At 34.3% G+C, this 19713-nt stretch overlaps 1 protein-coding gene across 7 annotated transcripts in view; it reads left to right on the forward strand.

The window, feature by feature from the left end:
- Window positions 1-19713, forward strand: part of TTC3 (tetratricopeptide repeat domain 3) — a 162362-nt gene that overhangs the window by 8744 nt on the left and 133905 nt on the right. For 6 of the 7 annotated variants that reach the window (XR_012488006.1, XR_012488005.1, XM_074300641.1 and 3 more), the window contains exons 4-6: window positions 314-464; window positions 1744-1831; window positions 19285-19338. Coding sequence is in view for 5 of the 7 variants with exons in the window: in XM_074300641.1 (XP_074156742.1) it covers window positions 314-464; window positions 1744-1831; window positions 19285-19338 (293 nt within the window). In the remaining 2 variants the exon portion in view is untranslated. The remainder of the gene's footprint in view (window positions 1-313; window positions 465-1743; window positions 1832-19284; window positions 19339-19713) is intronic. The other variant, XM_074300636.1, reaches the window with a different exon arrangement.

Below are 19713 nucleotides of genomic sequence, written 5' to 3' on the forward strand. Positions count from 1 at the left end.
ACACTTAATACTTCTTAGCTGTGTGACCCTGGGCAAGTCACTTAACTCCAATTGCCTTAGCAAAAAAGAAAAAGTAAAAAAATATATATATATTCTTATAACTATTTTACATTTAAAATTTCAAGCTATTTTTAAAATAACTTGCCAAAAAATGTTGAACAACAATTAGTACTTCTAGCATATATAAAATGAGGGAAAATATTTTCACTAATCAATTTCCTCTCATTTTTAATCTATGCTTTATGTTATTTACCTTTTTTTTTCCTACTCAAAAAGCCTACCCATATTAATTTTTTTTTTTTTTTAAATAAAGAACTGGATATCTGCAAAATCTGGTGTAGTAAGCCACTTCATGTCCTTCGAGATTACTGTGATGTCATTAAAATATATATCTTCTGGCCACTTCTTTTTCAACGAGAACAGAATCCTGTAGTGTCTCAATTACATCCTTGTATAGATGTCAGGTAAGTAAAGCATGTGGTTTTTATGTATTGTTGCTTTCTTTGACTTTTGAAAGAATGTTGTATTTCCCTGAAAAATGAATTCTAAAAGTAGAAAAATAGCTTGAGATAATGTGGTTCATTTACTTATTTCCAGTATTAAGTATGTGAGGTACCGTTAGCTATCTACTACATTTAAGTAGCTAGATGAATTTAAGCATTTATATTTAAACATATTAAACAAAATATATTTAAATATCTAAATAAAGTTAAGGACAGAGATTATGTGACCCATTCTTACATTATTTAATCACCCTCACAGTCTTGTTTTTATTTTTTAATGATTAAAATTCTTAAAATTTTAGGTAAAATGGGGTGGGGGTGGAATAAGAGAGACTAATATGTAAGAAAAGCTTAAAATGTCAAAATTTATATTAGATCCTAGAGATAATAGAGAGCTTCTGGAGTTTATTGAACAGAATGGGTCATATATTAGAAATATTTTAGAGAAAATTACTCTAAAAGTATTAAAATACTTTTTTTATCTTTCTTAAAACTTTATTTTATCTTTGCCCTGCCTTCACCGTGACCAATATTTATCCTTATTACAGTAAGAATAACCAACTATTAAAAAACAAACACTGATTTTCTCATTAGTTTTCTAATTTCAAAAAACCTATGCCTTAATATAGAGGAATCAGTAACAAGGCTTCCAACTTATAATACTTTTAATCCCTTTTTTTAATCCTTTCTAACAACTATTTAACATCTGTTTTTCTTAATCTTTCACATTCTTGAATGAAATGGCGATTTATTTAGTTCCACCCCTTTAGCTATTAATTTTTTTCATCATTTTTATTACTCTTATCTGGTCTTGACAGTTTATTCACATATCTCTATTCTGTATTCATAACTAGTAAAAACATCACCAATGCCAAGTATTGTAGAAGAATTGCATTTGATTATTTCATAACATTCTTCTACTAAATTTATTCATTAGATATAAACTGTTAATCGCTTTAAGATTGATTTCGAACCAATATTTCCAGATATTAGAAACTTACAATCAGTCATGAAAAGATAAGCTTGAAGGTGTTAATATAAATAATCATCAGTACTATGCAGAGGGAGAAGAAGGTGTAATAATTTGCTCAGTTAGGAAAATCAAATAAATAAAGCTTATAAGTCACATTGTAAACCTTAAAATGTCAGCTACTATTATATACAGTTGAATTTTAATATTAAAGTTCAGAATCAGGTGATGTAAAACCTTGCCCTTTTCTAAAATAATTTTTTCTTTAAGCAGCTCTAGTACCTGTGAATTAAGTTTGAAGAGACTACAGCATATTGAATTGCTGGAAGATATTGTGGATTTGGCAAAGAAAGTTGTGGTAAGTGGCACTTTAAGGATCCATTGCAAGGATGCATAACTTTATGTACTTTGTTAAAACTGGTTTTTATAATCTGGTATGTTTCTGATAGTCCCATCAAGGTATATCAGTATAATAATTTAAGTTGTTTATTAAAAGTTAGCCAGATCTGTACTAACTACTTGTAAAACCATAAAGAAAAAAGAAAAAGGAAAAACAGAGTCTCTCAAGGATCTTATTGTAATAGAGACAACATGTAAATGGATAAGCATGTGTGTGTTCTGTGTGAGCAGAATAGATATAAAATAATCTTAGCTGGGAGGGTACTTGCAGTTGAGTCTTGCAGGAAGCCAGAGATTCTAAAAGATGTCAATAAGGAGGGGGAAAGCAGTCAAGGAAAAGGAGAGATTCAGTGCAAGAGTATGAAGTAGATGGAGTATTAGGTGTAAAGAACAGCAAGTAAGTCAATGTGGCTGGACAGTAAAATAGGCTGAGGGTGAAATAAGAGGGACTAATATGTAAGAAAAGCTTAAAATGTCAAAATTTATATTAGATCCTAGAGATATTAGAGAGCTGCTAGAGTTTATTGAACAGAATGGGTGTTATATTAGACATATTTTAGAGAAAATTACTATGGCAGATAATTAAAGGGTGAATTGGAGTGGGGAGAAATTTGAGACAAGGATATTAATTAATTAGGCTGTTGGAATAATCCAAGCTAGAGGTGATAGGTATCTTACCCAGATTGGTAGCTATCTCTGGAAAGAAGGGAACACATATCAAAAATGTTATAGAAGAAATAAGATTTGACAGATAATTGAATTTTTAGATTAAGTGACTGAACAGAAGGAGTTGAGGATGACACTGAGTATTTTACTGAAGCAAACCTAGGTGACTGAGAGAATAGTGGTGTCCATGATAGTAAAAGGGAAGTGTGGAAATTGGTTTAGAGGGAAAGATAAAATTCAATTTTGGACATGTTAACTTTGAATTCCTATGGGACATCCAATTTGATATTTTAACAGGCAGCTTGTAATACATTGAAAATTAGGTGAGAGACCAGGGATATGAATCATCTTTATAAATATAATTCTTTCCATGGGAATTGAGAAGATTACAAATGAGAATGTTGAGAGAAAAGGTAGCCTTGAGGTATATCCATCGTCAGGGGATATAATATGGATAATGTTACAGCAAAGGAGATTGAGGAGTGGTTAGACAAGCAAATCTGTAGCATTTATTAAGTACCTACATGCCAGCCACTATGTTAAGCAGTAGAGCTACAAAAAGGTCACAGCCTAATGAAGGAGATAATATGACAGAGTGTAAACAAGCTATGTATAGGATAAATTGGAAATAATAAAGACTAGAATTAAGAGGGTTTGAAAAGACTTCCTGTAGAAAATGGAATTTTATTTTTTCCAATTTCATGTAAAAAAAATTTTTAACATTAGTTTAGAAATTTTTTGAGTTATATATTCTTTTTCCTCATTGAGAAGGCAAGCAATTTAATTTAGATTATACATGTGCAATCATGCAAAACTTCCATATTACTTCCCTATTAGTCACGTTGCAAAAGAAAAAACTAAAAAAAAAAAAAGAAAAAAAAGTATGCTTTGATTTGCATTCAGATTCCATTAATTCTTTTTCTGAACATAGATAGCATTTTCCATCATAAGTCTGTCAGAATTATCTTAGATTATTGTATTGCTGTCATTTACAGTTAATCATCATACAGTATTGCTGTTACTGTGTACAATGTTCTCCTGGTTTCTGTTCACTTCTTATTAGTGCATGTATGTCTTAACAGGTTTTTCTGAAAGCATCCTGCTCACAAATTTTTATAGCCAATATTATTCCACTACAATCATATACCACAATTTGTTCAGCCATTCCCTACTTAATGGATGACCCCTCAATTTCTAATTTATTGTTACCACTAAAAGAACTTCAGTACAAACTTTTGTATGAGTAGATCTGTCATTAACTAATCTGACAGATGTGAAATGATACCTCAAAGTTATTTTAGTTTGCATTTCTTCAACAATAATGATTTAGTATATTTTCCCATGATTATAGAAAGCTTTAATTTCTTCTGAAAAGTGCCTATTCATATTCTTTGATCATTTATCAATTAGGGAATAATGAGTAGTCTTATAAATTTGATTCTATTCTCTCTGTATTTTAGAAATGAGGTCTTTATCAGAAATAGTGCCTTTAAATTGTTCTCAGTTTTTTCTTCCTTCTTATCTTGGTTTCATTGGTTTTATTTATGCAAAAACTTATTAATTTAACATAATCAGAATTACCATTTAGCATTTCATAATGTTCTCTAGCTCTTGTTTGGTCAACTTTAGCCAGTTACCCTCTTTATCATCTCTATTCTTTTATTTTCAGTCTGTCCCTCTCTACTGACTTTTCCTGGTGTCTATACAGATACTCTCTCTGTTCTCTCTCTCTCTCTCTCTCTCTCTCTCTCTCTCTCTCTCTCTCTCTCTCTCTCTCTCTCTCTCTCTCTCTCTCCCCCTCCCTCCCTCCCTCCCTCCCTCCCTTTCCTATACACATCCCTTAACTTTAAAATGTTTTCATTTGATCCAGCCATTTCTTCAAGCACTCATGCCATACCTCTTGTTTTTGGAGCTAAACTACTTGAGAAGATAATATATAATACATGCCTTCATCTCCTCCCCTCTCATTATTTACATTCTGGCTTCGAATTTGTTTCAGCTGAATCTATCTCCAAAGTAATGCTTTATTAATTGCCAAATCTAATGCTTCTTTCTCCATTTTCATCCTCCCTGATCCTCCTTGATCCCTGCAACTGATTACATCTTCTCCTTCATTCTCTTTCCTTTAGTTTTTTTGTGGCATTTTTCTCTTGATTTCCTCTAGCAAGTCTGGCCATTCCATTTCAGCCTCCTTTTCTGGATTTTTAACCATGTTATGCCTCCTAATCCAGGTCCCTAGAATTTAGTTCTAGGCCCCTTTTTTTCTTTTATACTGTCTTGCTTAGTGATTTCAACTCCTGTGACTTAAAGTATCATCTCTATGTGTAGTTGATTATTATATATACTTATCCAGTAGTAACCTCTGCTTTTCTCCAATTTTGTATCTTTATCTGACTTTTAGACATTTCAAACTGGATGTCACAAAGATAATTTGAGATTATTATCATCTTTCTTTTTCTCTCTTAATATCAACTTTGCTGTTCCAATCTCCCAGGCTTACAACCCAGGTGTCATCCTTGATTATCTCTCATTTTGTATTATGGTCAGGCATGGAGGGAGGTGGCCAGGTGCAAGCAGGCAGGCAGAGTGTGGAGGCCAGCACACACTATGCAGACCTGGGGTGGGTGTGGTCTCCGTGGGATGGTGCAGACTCTGTGCTGCAAAGAATCTATGAAGAGGAATCTACACCAGAGTTGGCCACTCTGCCCTGATTGCAAACCAGTAGATCAGCAGAGAAGTTATAAAACATCCAACAAGAACACAAAAGGAAATTGTTGAACCCCAACATGCCAGAATCTCACGGGACCTGGCCACGCCCACCGACACCAGGAATGAATCATCACTGACCGAGAACAGATGTAGCTTCTTGCAGAAGAAGTTTGGAAAGCCTCCCTTTCCCTAAAAGCAGATCCTAAGTTTAAAAAAAAAAAAAAAAAAAAAAAGTAAAAAGGCAAAGACAACAAAGACAAAATAGTTTCTATGGTGAAAGAGGAGAACAGATTTCAAACCCTGAGGAGACTAAAAGCAGGTTATCTCCAAATGAAGCCCCAAAAGTTGATATAACCTGGTCCCCATCACATACAGCTCTCCTAGAAGAAATTAAAAAGGATCTCAAAAGAGAGCTAGAAGAAAAATGGGGAAAGGAAAGGAAAACTTTGCAAGAGGGTTTGGAAAGGGTATATAACTCATTAAAAGATAGATTTGACAAAATGGGAAAAGAAAACAACTCCCTTAAAAACAGAATTTGTGAAATGGAAAAGATAACTCCCAGGAAAACAGAATTTGTGAAATGGAAAAAGAAAATAACTCCTTAAAAAACAAAATTTGTGAAATAGAAAAAAAAAATTCCATACAACAAAGCTCCATTTTTAAACATTTAAAAACACTATTGGACAAATACAAAAAGAAGTTTAAAAAAAAGTAAATGGAGAAAATAATCACTAAAAATCAGAACTGAACAAATGGAAATGAATGACTCGATGAGACATCAAGAATCAGTCAAACAAAATCAAAAAAGTGTAAAATACCTACTTGGGAAAACAACAGATTTGAAAAATGGATCAAAGAGAGACAATCTAAGGGTTATTGAACCCCCTGAAAACTATGATAAAAAAAAGAGCCTAGATACTATTTTTCAGGAAATCATCAAAGAGAACTGTCCTGATGTCAAAGAATCAGAAGGCAAAATAAAGATTGAAAGAATTCACCAAACACTCCTAAAAGAGACCCCCAAAATTAAAACTCCAAGGAGTATTGTGGCTAAATTTCAGAACTATCAGACCAAGAAAAAAATATTACAAGCAACCAGAAAAAAACCAATTAAAATACTGAGGAGCCACAATAAGGATTACCCAGGACCTAGCAGCTTCCACTTTAAAGGACTGAAGGGCCTGGAATCTGATATTCTGAAAGGCAAAGGAACTTGGAATGCAGCCAAGAATAAACTACCCTGCTAAACTGATCATTTTCTTCCAGGAAAGATGATAAGAGCATTCAATGAAAAAGGTGAATTCCATTTATTTCTGATGAAAAGACCAGAGCTAAACAAAAAATTTGAGCTCCAAATATAGAACTCAAGAGAAGCATAAAAAGGTAAAAAGAACTCTTGAGAACTGTATTTCTGTTATGGGTATACATAGAGAGTGCATATATAATTTTATTTTTGTATTATAATATAAAAAAAGAAACAAGATGGAAAGGGGATTGTAACAGAAAATGGTGGAGGTAAAATGAGGGAAATTACGTCTCAGGAAGAGGCAAAGAAAACATAATTGAGGGAAAGAAGGGAAGGTGATGAATATTGTGTGAATCTTACTCTCATCAGATTTGGTCCAAAGAAAGAATATTAAATGTGTTTGGTTTCACTGAGAAACATCTGTCGTCTTATAGAAAAGTGGGAAGGGAAAGGAGAAAAGGGAAGGGATAGGCTAAATAGAAGGGGAAAGAGAAATAGTAGGGTGTGGTTGAAAAAATCCCCATCAATCTGTGGGGAAGAGACATTTTACAGCAGATAGGATTACAAATAAGCACTTCGGCTTTTTAGGCAGGGCTGCTGTTGAAGGCCTACCTGCACTTTCACCAGTTCCTATTCAGTGGAAGACTGATTCACCAGGTGGGTAGAACAGTGGCCCTTAAGAAGTGATAAAATTCAGGCCTTATTAGACATAGTGCAAGAACAACTTGACCAGGACACTTGCGGCCTTCTCTAAATCCTTGGAATTCCCCAGTATTTGTGGTGAAAAAGAAATCTGGAAAATGGAGGATGATAACTGATCTAAGAAGAGTAAATGAACAGATGGAAACTATGGGAACTCTTCAGCCTGGACTTCCATCTCCTACTCAGTTGCCAAGAGATGGCCTCTATGGGTTATAGACATTAAGGATTGTTTCTATTCTATTCCTCTAGATAAGGAGGATATGAAAAGATTTGCTTTTTCAGTGCCTAGTGTTAATTTGGCTGAGCCTTATAAAAGATATGAATGGACAGTTTTGCCACAGGGAATGAAAAACAGCCCTACTATGTGCCAAATGTATGTTGCAGCTGCTCTTGCTCCAGTAAGAAAAACCTTTCCAAAAGTAATATTATTACATTATATGGATGATATTTTGGGATGTGCACCTGAGGAACAAATGTTAGAGGCATGTCTACAAAGGACCATGGAAACATTAAAGTACTACAAACTGCATATAGCTACAGAAAAAAATTCAAAGACATGCTCCTTTTCAATATTTAGGATATGAAGTATATCCTAAGACACTCACAGTACAAAAGCTTTCTTTAAGAACAGAGAAGTTGAACACCTTAAATGACTTTCAAAAATTAATAGGAGATATCCAATGGATGCGTCCAGTGTTAGGCTTAACTACCAATCAACTACAACCTCTCTGTGACATTTTAAGGGGAGACAGTGCTTTAAATTCACCACGCCAGCTTACAAAAGAAGCACAAAAGGCTTTGAGAGAAGTTGAACTGGCTTTATCCAATGTGGTTGAAAGAGTCACTCAAAAACCCTTGGAAATATCAGTTTTTGCTACAAAAGAGGCACCCACAGCAGTCCTTCATCAAGGAGACAGAGTGATTGAGTGGGTGAACCTCCCAGCACAACCAGAACAAAGCCTTACACCTTACCCAGTGCTTGTGGCTAGGATTTTATTAAAGGCTATTAAGAGAGTAACACAATTATCTGGGATAAGTCCTGAAAAAATATACACATTCTATACTAACGCACAGATTAATGTATGCTGTGAGAACATCCCAGAATGGCAAATTTTATTGGCCACCGCTCCAAATTTTGCACATGGATCTCCATTAAAGATTACCCGGCTACTACATAATTGGCGATGGATTTTTGAAGAAAAGGTTTCTAAGGTTCCTCTTAAAGGACCAACAATCTTTACAGATGCCTCCAAAGAAAATATTTGTGCCATATACTCTCATGATTTAACCATAAAGAGAGTAATCAGGACTCCTTTTCAATCCACTCAACAGAATGAATTATTTGCTATCATGCTAGCTCTCACTTATTACCCAGGAGACGTAAATATAATTACTGATTCAGCCTATTCAGTAGGTGTAGTACAAAGAATTGCCACAGCCCAAATAAAATTTGCAGCCTCCAATATTTATCAGCTCTTTAAGGAACTTCAAGAGCAAGTGAGAAAACATCCAGGCAAGATTTATATCTTGCATGTCCACTCACATAGTGGACTTCCAGGTCCCATTTTTGATGGAAATTCAAAGGCAGATAGCCTTCTAACCATGTTAGCCAGTAGTCCTTTATTTCAGGAAGCACAAGAATCTCATTCTAAATATCATCAGGCTGCTCGAGCTTTACGTTTACAATTTGGAATCACAAGAGAGGAAGCTAGGAGCATAGTAAAAAGCTGTACAGCTTGTCTTCCTTTCCATGCTCCTACACTCCCTCCAGGGAAGAATCCTCGTGGTTTGAGACCCAATGAAATCTGGCAAATGGATGTGACCCATTATAAATCTTTTGGTCGTCTATCTTTTATTCATGTCGTGGTAGACACCTTTTCAGGATTCACATTTGCAATGCCAGCAGCAAAAGAGACAGCCCGAGTGGTCACTGAATTCCTTATACAAGCTTTTGCAATTATGGGTGTGCCACAAGCAATAAAAACAGACAATGGACCTGCATATACGTCCAAACATTTTACACACTTTTGTGTACAGTATAAGATTTTACATACCACGGGCATACCCTTTAATCCTCAAGGGCAGGCAATAGTAGAGAGAAGAAACAGAGATATTAAGACACTCCTCCAAAAACAAAAGAAAGGGGGAGCCACAGGTAGCCCTAGGGAACTTCTAAATTTAGTTCTCTATACCATTAATTTTCTAATTTTTGACAAAGATGCGCTGGCTCCAGCAGACAGGTTTTATAACCCACCAGAAGGGCAGTGTCCAGTGAGAGCATCTCCACTGTCCTTAGATAATCGCCAGGTGATGTGGAGAGATCCAGAAAGTGAGTCTTATTGATTGCTGCCAGAAAACGAGTCATATTCGCCTTGTCCATCAGAGAGAGACAGATTCTTCTTCCTGTAACGAACCGTTGTCTCCAGGCAGTTGCTGTTAACTCTTGTCCAAAGAAGTGACTTCCCTTCCTGCAGAGAGCCCCGTCAAGCCTGATGCAATTCAGAGTCTTTCTTCTTGAATCCTGGCTCTGAATCTCCTCCAGCTCTTATCCTTCTCCAGGCCGATCTGCCCTCTGCGCCCAATGCTGTCTCTTTTTATCCTCCCAGAGAATGGGCGTGGGATAATGCAAGGGCTTCTGGGAAGAACCACCCCAGCCAATGAGCTTGCCCCCTCTATCAAGTCAACCTGAGTTCTCACCTTGTAATTGTCCAGAAAACCTGAATTCTCACCTTGTCACTATCCAGACAACCTCAGTTCTCACTTAGTAATCCTAACATCTCCCCCTTTCTTTTGATTTAGAACATAGGACAGTCATGACCTTGAAACATAAATCCATCAATATGGGAAGTATTACAGATAATTACATAAATTACATAAGCACATAGTAACATAACGCATGCTAGAAGTATATAACATAATCAAATAATCATAAATTGACAGATTCACTCACTTCCTCTCACAGTAACATGGTGGCCTCCTGCACTTCCCCCACTGAGACCAAGGCCAGTCTGAAAGGCTCTCCAGAAAGCTGGCCCGGGCCCCAGGCAAGGAAACTAGATTGTAAAGGAGATAATAAAGGATTTGGACTTTTAACACCTGGCTATTCTTGTTGTGATTCCTGCTCCAAGACCTCCAGGAAACCAAATCAAAAACATTATAAGAATTGATAGTTTTAACTGTAAATGTGAATGGGGTGAACTCTCCCATAAAATGTAAGCAGATAACAGACTAGATTAAAAGCCAGAATCCTACAATGTGTTGTAAACAAGAAACACAATTAAAGAAGTGATACATAAAGAGTAAAGGTAAAAGACTGGAGTAGAATCTGTTATGCTTCAGGTGAAGTAAAAAAAGCTGGAGTAGCCATCCTCAACTCAGATCAAACAAAAGCAAAACTTGATCTAATTAAAAGAGATAAGGAAGGAAACTATATCTTGCTAAAGGGTACCATAGCTAATGAAGCAACATCAATATCAAACAAACATAGATATAACATCTAAATTTCTAAAGGAGAAGTTAAGAGAGTTGGAAGAAGTAATAGACAGCAAAACTATAATAGTGGGAGATTTCAACCTCCTTGTTCTCTCAGAAGTAGATAAATCAAACCACAAAATAAATAAGAAAGAAGTTAAAGAGGTAAATAGACTATAACTAGAAAAGTTAGTTATAGTAGACCTTTGTTGAAAACTGAAGAAGACAGACAGGAGTACACTTTCTTCTTGGCAGTTCATGGAACATATATAAAAATTGACCATATATTAGTACATAAATATCTCAAAATCAAATGTAGAAAGGCAGAAATAGTAAATGCATCCTTTTTAGATACAGTACAATAAAAACAACATTCAATAAAAAGCCAGGGGAAAATAGACCAAAAGATAATTGGTAACTAAATAATCTTATCCTAAAGAATGAATGGTTGAAACAGCAAATCATAGACAAATTAATAATTTCATCCAAGAGAATGACGATAATGAGACAACATACAAAAATTTGTGGGATACAGCCAAAGCAGTAGAAAGAGATTACAGAAAATCATCCCCCAGATAATACACCATGACCAAGTAGGATTTATACCAAGAATGCAGCGATGATTCAATATTAGGAAAACTATTAGCATAATCGACTATATCAATAATCAAATTTACAAAAACCATATGATTCATCTCAATAGATACAGAAAAAGCATTTGATGAAATCCAACAGCCATTCCTATTAAAAACACTAGAGAGTATAAGAATAAATGGACTTTTCCTTAAAATAGTCAGTAGCATCTATTTAATAACATTAGTAAGCAACATATGTAATGGGGATAAACTGGAATTATTTCCAATAAGATCAAGAGTGAAATAAGGTTGCCCACTATCACCATTGCCATTCAGTATTGTATTAGAAATGGTAGCTTTGGCAATAAGAGATGAAAAAGAGATTAAAGGAATTAGAGTAGATAATGAGAAAACCAAATTATTGCTCTTTGCAAATGATGTGATGGTATACTTAGAGAAGCCCAAAGAATCAACTAAAAAGCTATTAGAAATAATCAACAATTTTAGCAAAGTTGCACGATACAAAATTAATCCACACAAATCATCAGCAGAGGTACAAAGAGAAATTCTATTTAAAATAACTGTTGATAATATTTGGGAATGTATCTGCCAAGAGAAAGTCCGGAACTATATGAGCAAAACTCCAAAACACTTTCCACACAAATAAAGTCAGTTCCAAACAATTGAAAAAATATCAAGTGCTCTTGGATAGGTTGAGCGAATATAATAAAAATAACATTATTACCAAAACTAATCTATTTATTTAGTGCTGTACCAATCAAACTCCCAAGAAACTATTTTACTGACCTAGAAAAAATAACAATAAAATTCATCTGGAAGAACAAAAGGTCAAGAATTTCAAAGAAATTAATAAAAAAAAATCAAATGAAGGTGGCCTAGCTGTACCCTCTATATTATAAAGCAGAGGTCATCAAAACCATTTGGTACTGTCTAAGAAATGGACTGGTTGGCCAGTGAAATAGGTTAGGTTCACAGGACAGAATAGTTAATAACTATAGCAATCTTTGACAAACCCAAAGATCCCAACTTTTGGGATAAGAATTCACTATTTGATAAAACCTGCTGGGAAAATTGGAAACTAGTATGGCAGAAACTAGATATTAATCCACACTTAATATCATATACCAAGATAATGTCAAAATGGGTTCATGATCTAGACAGAAAGAATGAGATTATAAATAAATTAGAAGAACATAGGATAGTTGACCTCTCCAACCTGCGGAGGAGGAAAGAATTTGTGACCAAAGAACTAGAGATCATTATTGATCGCAAAATAGATAATTTTGATTATATTAAGTTAAAAAGTTTTTGTACAAACAAAACTAATGCAGACAAGAAGGGAAGCAATAAACTAGGAAAACATATTTACATTCAAAGGTTCTAATAAAAGGCTCATTTCCAAAATATATAGAAGATTGACTCAGATTTATAAGAAATCAAGCCATTCTCCAATTGATAAATGGTCAAAGGATGGGAACAATTTTCATTTGAAGAAATTGAAACTCTAGTCATATGAAAAGGTGTTCCAAATCACTATTGATCAGAGCATACCTCTGAGATGACAGGAAAAGATAATGACGAATGTTGGAGAGGATGCAGGAAAACTTGAACCACTGATACATTGTTGGTGGAATTGTAAATGAATCAACCATTCTGGAGAGCAATTTGGAACTATGCTCAAAAAATTATCAAACTGGACATACCCTTTGATCCAGCAGTATTTCTACTGGGCTTATATCTCAAAGAGATCTTAAAGGAGAAAAAGGGACCCACATGTACAAAAATATTTGTGGCAGCCCTTTTTGTAGTGGCTAGAAACTGGAAACAATGGATGCCCATCAATTGGAGAATGACTGAGTAAGTCATTTTGTATGAATGTTATGGAATATTATTGTTTTGTAAGAAATGACCAACAGGATGATTTCAGAGAGGCCTATAGAGACTTATATGAACTGATGCTGAGTGAAGTGAGCAGAACCAGAAGAACATTATACACGGCAATAACAAGACTATAACAAGACAATCAATTCTGACAGACATGGCTCTCTTCAATAATGAGATGATTCAAACCAGTTCCAGTTGTTCAGTGATGAAGAGAGCCATCTACATCCAGAGAGAGACTGTGGGAACTGAGTGGAACACAACATAGCATTCTTATTCTTTCTGTTATTGTTTGCTTGCATTTTTGTTTTCCTTCTCAGATTTTTTTCTTTCTTTCTAGATCTGATTTTTCTTGTACAGCAAGATAATTGTATAAATATGTATACATATTTTGTATTTAATATATAATTTAACATATTTAACATGTATTGGACTACCTGCCATCTAGGAGAAGGCATGGGGATAAGGAGGGGAAAATTTGGAACAGAACATTTTGCAAGGGTCAATGTTGAAAAATTACCTATGCATATGTTTTGTAAATAAAAAGCTATAATAATAATAAAAATTACAAAAAAATTTAAAGAATCCTTTATGACTTGGCCCCTTTGTATTTTTTCATTTTTCTTAACACTTGACTCTTCAACAAAAATTGTAATATTCAGTGACACTGACCTCTCTGTTCCTCATATATAATATTCTCTCTTCGAACTCATCGCCTTTTCACTAACTAACTCCATTGGTTTTCTATAAAACAATGGTCTCTCTTCCATCTTTCTACTCTTAACTTTTTTCTGATTTCTCTGGATTTCTTCAAGTTTCAACTCAAGTGTGTTTTTCACACTCATGATCCTCATTATATCCTTTTCTGCCGGATATTGTCTTATCTTTCTCCTCCCCTTCTCAGCTAAGTATGAAAAAACTATCTACATTTGTTACCTCTGCTTCTCCTTTTACTTTTATAAAGCCCTCTATAGTGTGTCTTTGAACTTCATTACCCAAATGAAATAGTTTTTTTCCTCGAGGCACGCAACATCTTTTAATTAATTGCTTTATCTGACCACCTTTTCTCAATTCTCACCTCTTCACCTCTTTGTTTGATGTCTTTTTGACAAAAAATTATTTCATCCATTGTATGCACATAGTCAATATTTAGTACAGTGCTTGGTACATTAAGTGATTAGTACTCGTTGAATGGCCACTTCTGCACACCTTTCTCAGGTTTCAAGACACTGCTGTCTTGACTTTCTCTTTGTTGGATCATCACTTTCACCAGACCCCCAATATGTGGCTCTATCCCAAGACTCACTCCTGGACTTTCCCTTCTTTTCTTTTTTAAAAAACATAGTAATTTTATTTATTTTTTAATATAATTGCTTAATGAATCATGTTGAGTGAGAAAAATTAGAGCAAAAGAGAAAAATCATGAGAAAGATAAAAAAAAAAAAAAAACAGGAAAAAGTGTACATAGCATGTGTTTCCCTTTCCTATGCTAACCTCATATATTCACATTTAATGAATTGAATTTAATGATTATTTCTTTGCTGATAATTCCTAGATCTATAATCCCTCTTGCATTGCATATCATCAACTGGCTCTGGACATTTAGATGTCTTGGAATCATCTAAAATTTAACATGTCTCAGATTCAAAACAATTCATTATCTTTTCCCTCAAATCCTCACCTATACCACATAAGGGCACTATCAATCTGGCAGGTTTATAACCTTAGGATTATGCTTAGCTTCTCACTCTTCTTCACTTTGTATTTTCAATTAGCTGTCAAATCTTATTTCTATTTCTACAGCATCTCTTGCATCCGTCTCCCTAACTTCCCTCACAGTTTATCTCTGGCCCAGGTCCTCATAGTTCTTACATAGAAATTTTTATTATTACTATAATATTATTACAAGATCCTAATTAATTTTTCTGCCCCAAAAATTTTCTTTGGACAATAATTCATCCTTCAAACAACTGCAGATTAATTTCTCAAAACACAGATCTGATTATGTCACTTTCCTATTTATTAGATTCTACTAGTTAACCTGTTAATTTGAGGATCAAATATAAATCCATTTTTCTCTTATTTAAAACCTATTATGACTGGCGCTAACCTGTCTTTTCATCTGTGTTGCGTGTTATTCCTTTCTATGTCCTCTGTTGGTGAATGAACCGTTACAGTTTTTTACATTTGACACTTTGCCTTTGAAGTGGCTGTTTTTCACTACTGATTTCTGTCTCTATAAGTCTCGTTTTTTTTTTTTTTTTTTTTTTCAAGGATACATTCATCATAGGTGATTTATAATAGTTCCAACTGCTTGTTCCTTTTCCTTAAAATCACCAATTTTCTATATGCCTGCATTTGTACATTTTTTTCTTCGCTAAATTATAAACTTCCTTTTAAGATAGTTTTCTTCTTTTGTAGGCTAGCACATGTCTCATTGTTTTACAGATTGACATGTATCTGATTTTTTCACGACCCCATTGAGCTTTTCGTGGTGGAAATACTGGAGTAGTCCTTCTCCAGCTCATTTGATAGATAAGAAACCTGAGGCAAACAGTGTTAAATGATTTAACCAGAATCATACCGCTAGTAAGTGTCTGAGACCAGATTTAAACTTGTGAAGATGAGTCTTCAGACCTGCCACTTTATTCATTGTGCCATCTAGCTGCTTAATTAATGCTTATTGATTGGTCATACTTGGGTGGATAAATTGGCAGTATTCCTCCCCAAGGTGCCTTGTTCCTTTCATATTTGAGACTCTTTCCATCTGTGATATAATTTGGAATAGACCTGCTACTAACTATCATTGTGCCCTTGAAAAGGTCCAGCATGTTACTTCTCTGAGGCTTAGTCTCCTCATCTTATAACATGAGGGATTGGATTAAGTTTTGCTTAAGATCTCTTTCAGCTCCAAAATAATGTGATTATGTCAATGTTAAGAAAAGGATATTTGGTTGTATATAATAGTTTACTGACTCATTCTCTTAGTAATACCAAATGTATCACAGAGCAAGAAGATGTTTCAAAAGGTCATCAAACCTTTTTCCTTCAGAATTCCTTCAGAATAAAAATATAATTGTATTTCAGTCATCCTGAGAATTAGGGCTGTTAAATTAGTGTAAGCTGGGTGTTTGGGAGGAAAACTAGAGGATTGAGGATCACAGAATATAAAATAGCATTGCCCATAAAGAAACATTTTCCCCATAAACACAAGGGTTTTTCTGAGTTTGTTCTAATAAATTATGGTGTACCTGAAAAAAATCTTTTATACCTCAAAGTAATTTTAAAAATAAACATTCTTGGTGTAGACCAGAAATATCAAAACTCCTGATTGTACCCTGAACAGTAGGGATATTAAAATATAATTGGGAAATAGCTAAGAAAGTAAATAAAAATACAATCTAAAGTATATAATGTTAATATGTTGTTTTTGAAGCAATATAGCAATATGATACTGCCAAGTTTGACATTACTAATATAGATTAATGTAAGGGTGCAATGGATAGAGTTGAACATGATTGAGACAATTATTAAACAATTAAAGCCTTAGATACAATTAAAATTTTTGTCTTAAATCTGGGAAAGCTCCATGGTATAATTCTTCTTAATTTCTTCTGTAGGGAAACAATAAAACTGGGAAAACATTTTTACAGTCAAAGGTTCAGATAAAGGCCTCATTTCCAAAATATGGAGAATTGACTCTAATATATAAGAAATGAAGCCAATCTCCAATTGATAAATAGTCAAAGGAAATGAACAGACAATTCTAGGATAAAGAAATTGAAACTATTTCTAGTCATATGAAAAGATGCTCCAAATCATTAATAATCAGAGAAATGCAAATTAAGACAACTCTGAGATACCACAACACACCTATCAGATTGGCTAGAATGATAGGGAAAGGTAATGCAGAATGTTGAAGGGGATGTGGGAAAATAGGGACACTGATACATTGTTGGTGGAATTGTGAATACATCCAACCATTCTGGAGAGCAATTTGGAACTATGCTCAAAAAGTTATCAAACTGTGCATACCCTTTGACACAGCAGTGTTACTACTGGGTTTGTATCCCAAAGAGATCTTAAAGAAGGGAAAGGGACCTGTATGTGCAAGAATGTTTGTGGCAGCCCTCTTTGTAGTAGCCAGAAACTGGAAACTACATGGATGCCCATCAGTTGGAGAATGGCTGAATAAATTGTGGTATATGAATATTATGGAATATTATTGTTCTGTAAGAAATGACCAACGGGATGATTTCAGAAAGGCCTGGAGAGACTTACATGAACTGATGTGAGTGAAATGAGCAGGACCAGGAGATCATTATATACTTCAACAACAATACTATATGATGATCAATTCTGATGGATGTGGCCCTCTCCAACAATGAGATGAACCAAATCAGTTCCAATAGAGCAGTAATGAACTGAACCAGCTACACTCAGCGAAAGAACTCTGGGACTTGACTATGAACCACTACATAGAATTTCCAATCCCTCTAATTTTGTCTGCCTGCATTTTGGATTTCCTTCACAGGCTAAATGTACACTATTTCAAAGTCCGATTCTTTTTGTTTAGCAAAACAACTGTTTGGTCATGTATACATATATTGTATTTAATTTATACTCTAACATATTTAACGTGTATTGGTCGACCTGCCATCTGGGGGAGGGGGGGTGGAGAAGGGGAAAAATTGGAACAAATGGTTTGGCAATTGTCAATGTTGTTAAATTACCCATGCAAACATCTGGTAAATAAAAACTACTAAAAGAAAAAAAAATAATTTCTTCTGTAATCCTTTAGAGTATTTTAGATAGCCAGGGTAGCAGGGTAGTCTTTTTTTTTTTTTTTTTTTTTTTCCTGAGGCTGGGGTTAAGTGACTTGCCCAGAGTCACACAGCTAGGAAGTGTTAAGTGTCTGAGACCACATTTGAACTCGGGTCCTCTTGAATTCAGGGCTGGTGCTCTATCCACTGCACCACCTAGCTGCCCCTAATTATAGTTTTTTACTGACAAAACATATACATGGGTAATTTTTCAACATTTACCCTTGCAAAAACTTCTGTTCCAACTTTTCCCTTCCTTCCCTCCAATCCACTCCCCTAGATGATAGGTAGTTACATACATGTTAAATATGGTAAATTATATATTAAGTACAATATATCTATACATATTTACATAGTTGTGTTGCTACACAAGAAAAATTGGATTTAGAAAGAAGGTAAAAATAACCTGGGAAGAAAAACAAAAATGCAAGTAAACAATAACAGAAAGAGTAGAAATGTTATGTTGTGGTCCACACTCATTTCCCAGTGTTCTTTCACTGGGTGTAGCTGGTTCTGTTCATTACTGATCAATTCAACTGATTTGGATCTTCTCATTGTTGATCAATAATATTCCATATCATTCATATTCCACAGTTTACTCAGCCATTCTCCAGTTGATGGGCATCCATTCAATTACCAGTTTCTAGCCCTACAAAAAGGGCTGCCACAAACATTTTTGCACATGTGGGTCCCTTTCCCTTCTTTAATATTTCTTTGGGATTTAAGCCCAGTAGAAACACTGTTGGATCAAAGGGTATATACATAGTTTGATAACTTTTGGGGCATAATTCCAGATTGCTCTCCAGAATGGTTGGATCCGTACACAAATCCACTAACAATATATCAGTGTCCCAGTTTCCCCACATCCCCTCCAACATTCATCACTATCTTTTCCTGTCATCTTAGCCAATCTGAGAGGTATGTAGTGTTATCTCAGACTTATCTGAATTTGCATTCCTCTGATCATAGCCAGGGTAGTCTTAAGAAAAGTCCAGGAGATGGTAAATTTCAGGGAATAATTTTCTGTAATGTTAGTAAGGAATTAAGAAAAAGTACTCACTTTAAAAACTACTTTTTTTGTTGTAATTAATTGATTTTGGCATTAAAACATTTTAAGATAAATTCTAAATTGTAATTTTGTGGTTCCTTCTACATGAAGGTGATTTGCATATTTACCAATAATTGTACTCTTTATTAAAGTCTTTGTATGATTACTAGCTTAATGAAAAATGTTGGGTTTTTTATTTATAAAATAAAAATAATATTTACTTATGGAAAAATTGTTTATGGTTCTAAATTTTTTTTTTTTATTTTGCAGGATGATCAATTTTTTATTGGTGGTATATTGAGAATTGGTTATAAAATAGAAAATGTAAGTGTTAAACATATCATTTATCTGTCTCTTTCTTTATTATAATACTATTCTCTCAATAGACTGATTTATTAAAAAAAGAATCACCCTCCCCATTTTAGGAAAGTTATAATTGAACGAGGGAAATGAATCTTTGGATAGATCTTTTTAATTTCTTGGGGGATAGGAAGGGAAATTTATTTTCAATAGTGGTTTTTTCATCAAATAATGTAGAGGTTTGTTTTAAAGTTTGTTTTTTCAGTGACATTAAACGGATAAAATAGGACAGCTAGTAGTTTTTCTTTGATAATTTATAGTTGATTTTTTAATGCTAGTAAGTCAGCTTGTAATAAAATGGACAGGCATTTAAGAAATTTTTAATTTTGGCAAATGATG

This window comes from Sminthopsis crassicaudata, chromosome 3 (genome assembly GCF_048593235.1).
Source record: "Sminthopsis crassicaudata isolate SCR6 chromosome 3, ASM4859323v1, whole genome shotgun sequence".
Taxonomy (NCBI): Eukaryota; Metazoa; Chordata; class Mammalia; order Dasyuromorphia; family Dasyuridae; genus Sminthopsis; species Sminthopsis crassicaudata.